Source organism: Sinocyclocheilus anshuiensis, unplaced genomic scaffold (assembly GCF_001515605.1).
Source record: "Sinocyclocheilus anshuiensis isolate Anshui unplaced genomic scaffold, SAMN03320099.WGS_v1.1 scaffold369, whole genome shotgun sequence".
Lineage (NCBI taxonomy): Eukaryota > Metazoa > Chordata > Actinopteri > Cypriniformes > Cyprinidae > Sinocyclocheilus > Sinocyclocheilus anshuiensis.
In genome coordinates this window covers 1698611-1709828 of record NW_015540935.1, presented here as the reverse complement: position 1 = coordinate 1709828, position 11218 = coordinate 1698611, and the positions used below count along the sequence as shown (strand labels likewise).

The following is an 11218-nucleotide window of genomic DNA, read 5'->3' as shown; positions in this document are numbered from 1 at the left end:
ACATTTGAAACCACAGTGCATGATTTGTAAACTAATACATTTTGAGGTTTGCATCAAATAACCAGCTCTATATGTATAACTTTTCTGATGTAGTAAACTTGCTCAGTCCCCCACCCGGTACAGCATTTGAAAGTATTGTTAAATAATGGGTATCCTGTGAAAAACAAGTCATGACACTTGATAAAAGAGCTCATATACATATAGAAGCAAGTTAAAATGGCATGGGTTGCTTTAGCAAATGCGTTTTTATCTTACGTTTGCTTTTGTTAACACTATCGGTTAGCTTTAGTGTAGATTACACGTTGTTTTCAAAGGCAGTAGAGCATTAACCTTTTAGTGCCACTGACCAGACATTTCATTTCCGAACTGCTGTGATACGTACAACAACCAATGTAATAACACCTTGCCACATTCAGATTGATCTGTTTTGGATAAAACGTAACACACTTTTAGTCCCACGCGCTGGACAATTCAATTTGGAAGTGTCGCAAAGAAGCAACATGATATCATTTTGCAGAATAGTTGCCACTGGTACATTTATCCAATGAGCCTGTGTTGGAAATGTAGGCAACAACCTGCATATCCTAAGGTGAATAAGCACTGAAGAATACGCTGAAATGGCACGGCAGCATGATTATTACTCATCGTTAATTTTGTATGTGCAAACACAGCCACTTCAATCCGATCTCATGGCAAAACATAACTCTTTCACGAATTGCCGAAGTAGTGTTAATTTGTATGATTTGATTCATATGAAAACATATAATTCATAAAAACGTAAGCCTGAAACTCCACCCCTAAACTTAACACTTAGTGGGGGGCGTGAGCACACTGTGTGAAAACATACAAATGAGATAACACAAATTCATATGAATTGGCTACTAATTCGCCAAAATGTAAAGTCATTACAAATTGTAATGAGAGGGTGTTGGCTCCTTTTCTATCTAAATAAATAATAAATATAATCATATCCATCTAATATATCAATATTTCCATCTAATAAACAATCTGTAATTTATTTTCCAAAACAGTTTATGTGTGTCTTTTTGGACTTATAAAATTCAGAATCATTAGCTTAGCAACACGCTAACATCAGACTCTACTGGAATCAGTCGTGAGTTGCGTCTCCTGTACCCGTTACGTGAGGAGTGAGGATTTGTGTGGCCCTGAGGCATAATAAATCAGTCATTTAAGAGTTACCATGTCAGTTAGGATGTTGCATTAAAAAAGCAGCTGCCAATGTAGAGAGTCACAAGGAAGCACACTAGGTTTTGAAACAAAGCTTTAGTGTCCTCTTCTCATTTCATCCTCTGTCCATTCTATTCACTCTGGCTGTTTGCCATCTATCACTCTCACACTCTCATGATATGAGCAGCACATCACTGCGACTCGTTCTTATTAGACTTTGGAAATGCCAGAGCTGATTTTCTTTGGAAAGCCAGTTGTTGGCCACCCACACAAAGTCAGCTTTTCATGGGAGACTCAAACTAATCTGAGACTGGAGGAGGCTCAGGATGATTTCTGTTTTTCTTACTCTGAATTCAAAGGAATTGCTCATCCAGAAATGAACCTCTGGTCATCATACTCACCTTCATGTTGTTCTTGTGCTGCAAGACTGTGCAAAACACTAGTATAGTTTCAACAGCCATACAATGCAAACTCAAAATATTCTGCTAATCTGTGTTTCATGGCAGAAATACAGTAGCTGTGTTTCCATTACAGATTTGCGCAAAACTTTTCCTCTCGCGATAAGTCATGGTGAGGGATGTTGGTAAGTTTATGTATATCACAGCCACTGCACTAGCCATTATTTTTAATCGAAGGAGATGTAGGCGTGTATCTTTAGCGAAGCAGCACAGAGGGCAAGGAAAGCACCTTGTACTTCAGAGAGGCCACGTATGAGGTGTTTCTTGAAGGTTATAGTACATTAAAGAATTATCATGTGACTTTTACGTATGCCAGCTGACCTGTAAATGCAAGAAAAAAAAAACTGTTTCCATTGCAGAATTGCCTGAAAAAAACACCTCATGTGAGTGTAAAAGCTGTTTTGCAATATATGGGAGTTTTTGCAAAATGTACGTGTTTCCATTGGGTGTGTTTCCAATTCGTAATTTGAAGGGAAATGGAAATGCAGCTAGTCATACAGTTTTGGAAAGGCATGATGGTGAATAAATTATTACAGAATGTTCTATTACTTCAAAACAAACAAACAAACAAAAAAACAGTGTGCTTTCATTCCATTGGCATAATCATGTCTTATTTTTGCCTCATTCAGATGACATGTTATTGTCATTCTAATTGACTTTAATATTCTCATCTCCAATCATATTCTTCTGTCAACAAAGCAAGGAATATATGCATAAGAAAACAATGGACTAAAAGTAAAAGGCCCTTCCCTGCGTCTTCTAGTACAAATCTGATTCTACTTGTTATCTGCAATACAGTTGTAATGATTCACAACAGGAGAGGCACAGCAGTGAAATTCACCGTCCCTTAATTAGCAGTAATTATTTTGAGCTTCTCGAGGCTGAGAATAGCAAAGCCCAGCCAAGCAGCGTGGCTTGGGCAGGTCAGCGTGGCATATGTCACTGGGCGGCTCCCATCTGAGGTGGAGCTTTTGTCACGTATGATTAAAGCTGCGGGGGCTGCTAGTTAGCTGTGACATTTTTGTTTTTACAGATGACTTGACAGTGACTTTCCTATGAGTGAATTCTGGGTTAAATACAAGTTTAACCCAGATAAAAACAGGACAGAAACATGCTATAAACTAGGACAGAAACTACTTTAGACAAGTACATGTCGAATGCTACGTTGGCCAAAGCATTGTAAACATGCAGTCCTACTGCACATAGTTAACTTGTACGCCTGCCGTGGCTCAGTAAAAGGGCGGCGAAAGAGTTATTTAGAGGACGATAGAGAATTATTTAGGCAGATAATTATAAACATGTCGACAGTTTAACTAGCTCAACAAGACACTGACAGTTGTTGAACTGAAAGAGAAAACTGACTATAGATAGTTTACACTAACGCCTGCTGGAGTGTCCAATGCAGCCTGATGCATTTCACGCAATGATGCATGAAAATCAGGCTTGCAGAGCTAGAAGCATTTGCATCCTTTTACTTACATAAATAATATTTTGGACCTTATGCACTTATACGTGAATGTATAGTGGTAGTTCCATTATACGTAACTTTGTTATAATTTGTGTGTGTTTGTGTGTTTAATTGATGGTTATTTTTAGCATGTCACAAATGCTTTCAATTGAGCTTAACTTGTTTTTAACCTGAAGTTGATTTGCATTTCCTGAAAGAAATCAAATAGGGCATTTTTGATTAATAATACGCATTGCTAAGAACTTCATTTGGACAACTTTAAAGGCGATTTTCTCAGTATTTTGATATTTTTGCACCCTCAGATTTTCAAATAGTTGTATCTCGGCTAAATATTGTCCTATCCCTAACAAACCATACATCAATGGAAAGCTTATTTATTCAGCTTTCAGACGATGTATAAATCTCAATTAAAATAAAAAAAAATACCCTTATGACTGGTTTTGTGGTCCAGGGTCACATTTAGTATTTGTATGTGCAGGAGAAGTTCTCTTTTGAAACATTTCTGCCTAATTCACAACACATGCATACACACACTAATTTGTTCTTAACCTCGTTCTAATGTTAATGAATTTCAAGTATTCCAAATGAGCTACTGTGTGCCAGATTAGTCATTTGCATAAAACACGCCTTAAGTATTTCCATATAAGGGCTTTCCACACAACTTTTCCTTTTTGCACGTCACAGCTCAAGCTATAGTAAGTACAGCTTGTCTTACTCTTTCACTGTATTTGTTGAAACAAATATTTAAGGTTAAATATCTATGTGTAAAATGTCATCAACATGATTATAAAGTCACCCAGAGCGATTTTTGTGTATGTGTACTTTGAACTCTTCACTCTTTTTTTTTTTGAATGCATATTTTAGGCAGATTTCATGTACAAATTCATGTGTATACACGTTTAGTGAATGAGACCCATTTTCTTTGCAGTGTAAAGTTGCATTGTAAAGGAAAGCCTAATCACAATTCAGTATGCAAATGCATCTAAGAAGAATGACCAATGAGAATTGAGTAGCCTATGCAAGGATTACCATGACATCATCACTGCTGGTTGCGTTTTAAATGGTGAACATTCAATCAGTGTAACTGGTGATTTAAATCTTAAAGGTCTGTTTACAAATACAGATTAGATATCTATCACACAAGACTGAAATGATCTATAAAATAATCTGTATGTTTACAGGCTCAGGCTGAATGTATTGCAGTTTGATATTTACCGTTGGGAGTTTAGAGCAAATCGAAACACAGTGCTGCTGCTGCTTAAACACTGAAAAATACTGGAAAGCTGTTGAAATATTTCTCAGCATGAAAGCTCTTGGTTTATATAATCCTAATTATGTTAATCATATAAGTGTGACATATCAGAGATGGTTCATTGATTTGTGAAATAATAGAAATGAGTAGGGATGAGTGTTTGTGTGTGTGTGTGTGTGTGTGTGTGTGTGTGTGTGTAAAGGTCAGCATTCAGTGTTATTCTCAAACTCCCTTTGAGCGTCGATCACCCCTCCCCCACCAACACACACACACACACACACCACACCACACACACACACACACACACACACAGATTTTTGCAGATTATCATCCCTCTTGCTTTCATGAAATCTATGCTATTCCCATACAAAACACTATTATGCATTTCCATTTATACAAATTTAACTGGAATGAACAAAAAAAAAAAGTAATCCTCCAGGAATGTGGTCACATGTTTATTTTTAGTTATATGCAATTTTTAGTTATGATAGTTAGATATGAATCTGATATGAATATCGTCATCTTATCATGTGTGTTTATTAATATAAGACTTCCTATTATCTCAAGAATACAGTATACTCTCCCTTTTAAAAGAATATTCACAAATAAGATTTCTTAAATATCTTTGAAATGAGATTAAATGGACAGCAAATGAAAACTTTAGCTAAAGTACGTCTGAGTATGTTTTTTTCCCCTGAGATGACTCTACTAGTGCAGCATGTTTACTCTAAAAAAAAAAGCCATCAAATATTACTTACCTGATTTATCTTGTTTTAATGGTTTTAATTACAGTTTAGTGAGGTTTATGTGTAGGCAAAAGTAACTAAATTCAAGATATATTCTTTGAAAACAAGTCTAATTATATTATGCAATTTTACATCTCAAAGCAAATTGATCTTGTTTCAGGAAAATGATTTTTGTGTAGAGAAGATGAAATTATTTGCACTGTTATCCACATTAATTCAGTATAGCTCTATGTTCTTACACTTGTGTCAACAGCTGTCTCATGTGTGTCTATGTTTTATCCCTACTAGACAGAGCAAACATTTAAAGCAAATTTACCTAAAAAAAAAATAATAATTTTCTCAGAAATCTTGAAAATCTCAAAATGACTAGGTACAAAATGAGGCCGTGGGGAATTCCCATAAGCCCATGCACTTGAGTAATGTAATTATATATGCTTGGTCAAAGCATAAGAACTTATGGGCATATTCAAGTAGTTATTATTAAGAATTCAACTAGGCTTTAGCTCTTTTCAGGTTTATTTATAGCTGTTTTGTGTGTCGTCACATTAGTGAACTGTTCCTTTCAGTAAACATGGACTCTGTTCTGTGCATCACATCAGTTTAGATGAAGGTGTATTATATAGTAGAGAGGCAGTTTTATACAGTATGCATGGAGAGAATCCAGTTTAATCATGATTGGCTTCATATGTTCTATATGCGATCCTATTTAAATTGAAACAATCACAAATCTGAGGTGAAACCTGGAACTAGTTAACCGGTTAATATCGCTTTTTTATGAAATAGAGTTATGAGAGATGCAATAACTTAATTTAGCACAAGTTTAGTTAAATGTTTGGAGTAAATTCAGCTTTTGTTTACAAGGTTCACAGGGTTTACATGATCTCTTCTCGTACCTGCTTTTGACAGTGAGTTCACAGGATTTTGCACAATTTCACGAGATGAGATATTTTTCACCTTTCTGACTAGGTCACAACCAAATCCGTAATTTCACAAGCAGGATTGAGTAGCATGCTCTTATATTCAGGTTAATGCTGGGAAACAATGACTGTAAAGAATATTTGTTTGAACAAACACCCAATGAGTTAAACACAGAGTGTCCTTAAAAACAAGCAGACAGGCCAAAGATCAGCCGCTCTCTGCTGGCGTGTGTTTCCAGCAGACCTTCAAACATTCCCAACCCACAGACTGTGACCTTCCCCTGCCGGGTCGCCATGGAGACACCGTTAAGAATCCACTCGTTCCTAAGCAGCAGTGCTCAGAGGGACTCAGCCAAAGACAGAAAGAGAGAGAGAGAGAGAGAGGAGGGTGTGGGAAGACAGGGACAACCAAGCTTGCTCCTGCAGTTGAACATTGGACCTCATTGGGACATGTTACATGTTACACATTACGCCACTTGTTTCCTCATTTAATGGAATACTGAGGTCTCATCTTCAGTTTTCACACATAAGACCATGACATTTCATTTGAACCTTTTAAACACTGCCAAAATCATTTCAAAATCCAGTACAAATATCTAAACATCCTTAAAACAAGATACATTTGTTTGTGTGATTATTTCATTCACCCCTTGACTCGTAGTCAATGATGGTATCTGATGATAATATTACAGTACTTGACATCTAATACTAACAGACTTGGAGTAAAGACCAGACTTAATACCAGACCAGATGCAGATCCAGACCAACATCAAACCCTAAGACCCAGACCAAGTGCTTTCAGTCCAAGAATCAGCCTGTCCGTATTTTGTAAAGTGGCTAAAAAGCCATTCAGAGCTATGATGGAAGTCGATGGTCCCCTTTAGAAATTAAGTTGACTAGTAACTTTGCAACAGTGGTGGAAAGAGTGCTAAAAAAATATACTTAAGTAAAAGTACCATTACATTCCAAAAAATGTAGTGTGAGTAGAGTAAAAAGTACTTGTCCAAAAAACTACTTGAGTAAGAGTAAAAGTACTCGTGAGTAGTGAGTAGTGAGCTGCGGATTCTACTGCAGTTTAAGCATTTAGAGAACATTTTACATATTGTAATGCACATGATCTTTTGTCGTTTGTCAGAAAGAATGAAGAATATCTATCATCCAGCAGTTTTAATTTTGACTGCCAACTCTTTAAAATACATCAAAACAACAGTGGAAAGCTATTAAAGTGATGAAAAGATGAAAGAGTTATTCTCGGTACACTCATCACCATTTAAATCATAATGTCTGAAAAAATAGATTTGAAATCAGGTGTAAGGCCACTGAGCCAGAGCATGCTATTGTTGCACATAAAGTATTAATGTTTAGAACAATGCAAAGAATACAAAACCATTAGAATTTGATACGAGATTTCAGCAACATACACCATGAGATGGGTTAAAAAGAGAGATTTATGCTAGTTTTTTTTTGTGATAAAGAAATGAGAATCATAAACATGATCATTTATGTTACAGTTTAAACATAAATGCACATTGTTCTAGATGGAGGCATCCGCCGCTACCTTTTACATTACTATTGTAATGCTGATAATACAATTTGTAAAGAACAAAATTGCATTAAATATGGAAGTATTTCCGGGGAAACTTTTTTAAAAAGGATACACACACACACACAAACGCATGTCTCTTTGTGGGGCCGCGGTGGTCTGGGTGAATAAGCTGCTCTATCAGCAGCATCTACAGCTGAATGGAACAAAAAGTGTTGAATTTGAATTTTTTTTATGAATTTTTTTTATTTTTTTTCGCGAGTGCACTTGCTAAATGGCGGATTGTATAAAATGGATCAAACAAAAAACTTTTTTTAGCTGACCAGCTGCAGTTTTATTACATCACGCGCTGACAGAGATGCAGTATAATAACGCCACGGGTCATCAATAAGGTGCATACTGAATCTGGTCCTCCAATTTCAAACCTAATGTGATAATATTGCAGAGAATATAATCATTTGTCTGACCACACCAAACGTGAAACATCTACGAAAAATCACAGCCAATCAAAAGTGTGGGTGCAGAGCATCTCTCTGAACATGCACTGCACTTGCAATGAAATGGATAAATATATAATAAACCGTTTTACCATTATTAAAAATGCACACTGAGTGACTGATAAAATCTTTATCATAGAATACACTTGTTTGTTTTCTTTATTTGCAATATCTGAGGTAAGATATGCATTGTCACTCTCATGGCTGTAAGGTCATGAAAACTGATACTTGATTCACATTAAACCCTTTTAACATTACAGTTTTTTCCAATTGCTAACACACTAAAATGACATGCACAGCACAATTATTTAAACTGACACACAGAGAGCAAAACTTCTTCTCAAGTCTCCAAAAGTCTAAACACATTTTCTGCTTTACACACATTTTGCATTTCAAAATGGCACTTTTTAAATGCACTGAACACAGTTCTCTGCATAAGACACAACAATCTGACATAAAGTCACATGTTTGCCATTTCAAAACACTGCCATTCAAAATGACACTACATGAGCTACTTGGCCAATTACATGTGCCACCTGGCCAAACACCTCAATGGTTAATTGTTAACACTTCAATCAGGAGGTAAGCACTGTGAAAAGACCACAGGTGAGAACCTTTTTTTTACAACCACAATGGAAGACATTGCAGAGAGAGGAAGAGGAAGAGGGAGGTTGAGAATAAGAGGGGGAGGAAGAGTGAGAGGTAGGGGTAGAGCAGGTAGAGGAGTTCATGGCCAAAGAAGACAAAAACTTTCAAATGAAATCAGAGCAACCTTAGTAGATCATGTCATCAACCATGGGCTGACAATGCGTGAGGCTGGACAGCGAGTGCAGCCAAACTTGAGCCGTTTTACTGTCGCCTCTGTCATCCGGACCTTTAGACTGGAGAACAGGTATGTAACCAAAATTTCATGTAGTACACATGTAGTATACCCCATGTCATAGTGTATCTGTTGGGTGACACCTGTTTACATAGTGTATGACATCAGCCATTCATGAACTGTACAAGTTTCCTGTACAATGTACTCTACTGTGGGGGAAAATATTTAGGCTGCATTGTCCAAGCCCTATATATATTTTTATTTTATTTTTTCTGAAGGACTGAGAGACGACACCATGGTGGAGGAAGGGGCCAAATGTTCACCGGGGTACAGGAAGCTGCCATTGTAAACTTGGTTTTGGAAAATAATGAAATCAGATTACGAGAAATTCAAAGCCACATCATCCAAGACAACACCTTATTCAACAACATTCAACGAGTCAGTCTGTCCACATTGGCTCGCATTCTCAAGCGAAACCAAATCAGAATGAAACAACTTTATAAGGTGCCGTTTGAGAGAAACTCTCAAAGAAACAAAGAGTTCAGACGAGCATATGTGGATGTAAGTACTATATTGACTGCAGTACACTACACGCAACATTGTTTCCCAGTGTACTGGATAACACCATATTGACTGATATTTGTTCTTTGTTTTCAGGGAGTACTGGAAATGGACGCTCATGCAATCCCACGAGTTCATCTTTATAGATGAGGCTGGGTTCAACCTAGCAAAGACCAGAAGAAGGGGGAGAAACGTCATTGGCCACAGAGCCATTATAGATGTTCCTGGCCAACGTGGTGGGAACATCACAATGTGCGCTGCCATCTCCAGTATGCATGGTGTCCTCCACCGTCATGCCAACCTTGGACCATACAACACAGCCCATATTCTCACATTTCTGGACAGACTTCAAAACATTCTCATACCACCAGAGCGTATGAATGATGCAGACCATCAAAGAAACCGGTACGTTGTAGTATGGGACAACGTGAGCTTTCATCGTGCAGCCCCAGTCCAAAACTGGTTTGCTGACCACCCAACATTTCTTGTGCAATACCTCCCACCATACTCACCATTTCTGAACCCCATAGAAGAGTTCTTTTCGGCATGGCGGTGGAAGGTATACGACCGGCAGCCCTTTGTGCGCATGCCTCTTGTGCAGGCCATGGAAGAGGCATGTGATGAGATTGATGTGGGTGCAATTCAGGGATGGATAAGGCACTCAAGGCGCTTCTTCCCTCGATGTCTGGCAAGGGAAGATATTGCCTGTGATGTTGACGAGGCGTTGTGGCCAGACCCGGCTGTGCGGCAAGATGCTGCCTAATTATTTTTCTTGCCTCTTTGTTTTACTGTAATATATTTTTTCTGAAATTTTCTTTTTCAGTTTACTGTTTTTTGTAAGAATATTTTTGTTCAGTCCCATGTAAATATATCTGCTGTGCATATGTTGCACTGACTTGTTGACTGTAGTGAAAACAAATAAATAAATGTTGCAACAGCATGTGTGTGTGTATCTGCAAATATTTCTGTGCATGTGAACAATCTGATACATATTTTAGTATTATGGCAAAGCATACTAAAGATGGGGGTGCTTTTCATTATGCCCAACAGTGTGTAGTTGGTTAGGCAAAAATCTGGTAATATGAATGAAGTGTGTGCCATTTCATGCAAAAGTTTGCTTTTGATAATGCTATGTGTAGTTTCGGTTGCAGTGCTTCATTTTGCAGGATATATGAGGTATTTTGCAGTTTGGGTGTGTGGTTTTGTGAATTGTGTTAAGTTTTTTGATAAAACCAGACTAGTTTGAAAAATTGTGTGTTAGCAATTGGAAAAAACTGTAAATAAAGCCGTGACCAAAAACTGTCCATAAAAAAAAAAAAAATGTAAATAATAATAATAATCAGAAAATGTGTAATATCATGGTCATTTTCAGTGCTGGGTAGCAACTGATTACATATAATCTGGTTTACATAATCAGATTCCAAAAATTAAGTACTTGTAATGTAATAATAGATTATATTACAGTTTAAAATACTTGTAATCAGACTACTGTTAATGTTTTATTGATTACATGATTACACATTATTCACACAAGCCTTTGTCTTTGGAAGGCTTTTGTCTTTCAAACACATTCAAATGCACAAATTCACTTTATTTCTCATTTACATATAATGCAGGGATTCCCAAACCTTTTTTTTTTTTGTCAGCTGAACCTCTTTCACCCTAATATATGTACTTGGATTAGCCCATTAGAATTTAAGGTTAAAGTTAATAACACATCTGCATGTTCGTGGTCCTCTGACATTGGTTAATGGTCACATGATATGCA

General features: G+C 37.0%; 1 protein-coding gene across 2 annotated transcripts; it reads left to right on the top strand.

Annotated features, from left to right (window-relative positions):
- The first annotated feature begins 8329 nt into the window (after positions 1-8329).
- Positions 8330-10712, top strand: LOC107689570 (uncharacterized). 2 transcript variants are annotated; one of them, XM_016487592.1, is made up of 3 exons: positions 8330-8961; positions 9168-9450; positions 9547-10712. In XM_016487592.1, exons 2-3 carry the CDS (start codon positions 9443-9445, stop codon positions 10211-10213), a joined length of 675 nt encoding a protein of 224 aa, XP_016343078.1. In that variant the 5' UTR covers positions 8330-8961; positions 9168-9442; the 3' UTR covers positions 10214-10712. The 2 variants fall into 2 exon arrangements, with proteins under 2 accessions (XP_016343078.1, XP_016343077.1); XM_016487591.1 differs by having other exon boundaries at positions 8330-9450.
- The last annotated feature ends 506 nt before the right edge of the window (positions 10713-11218 follow it).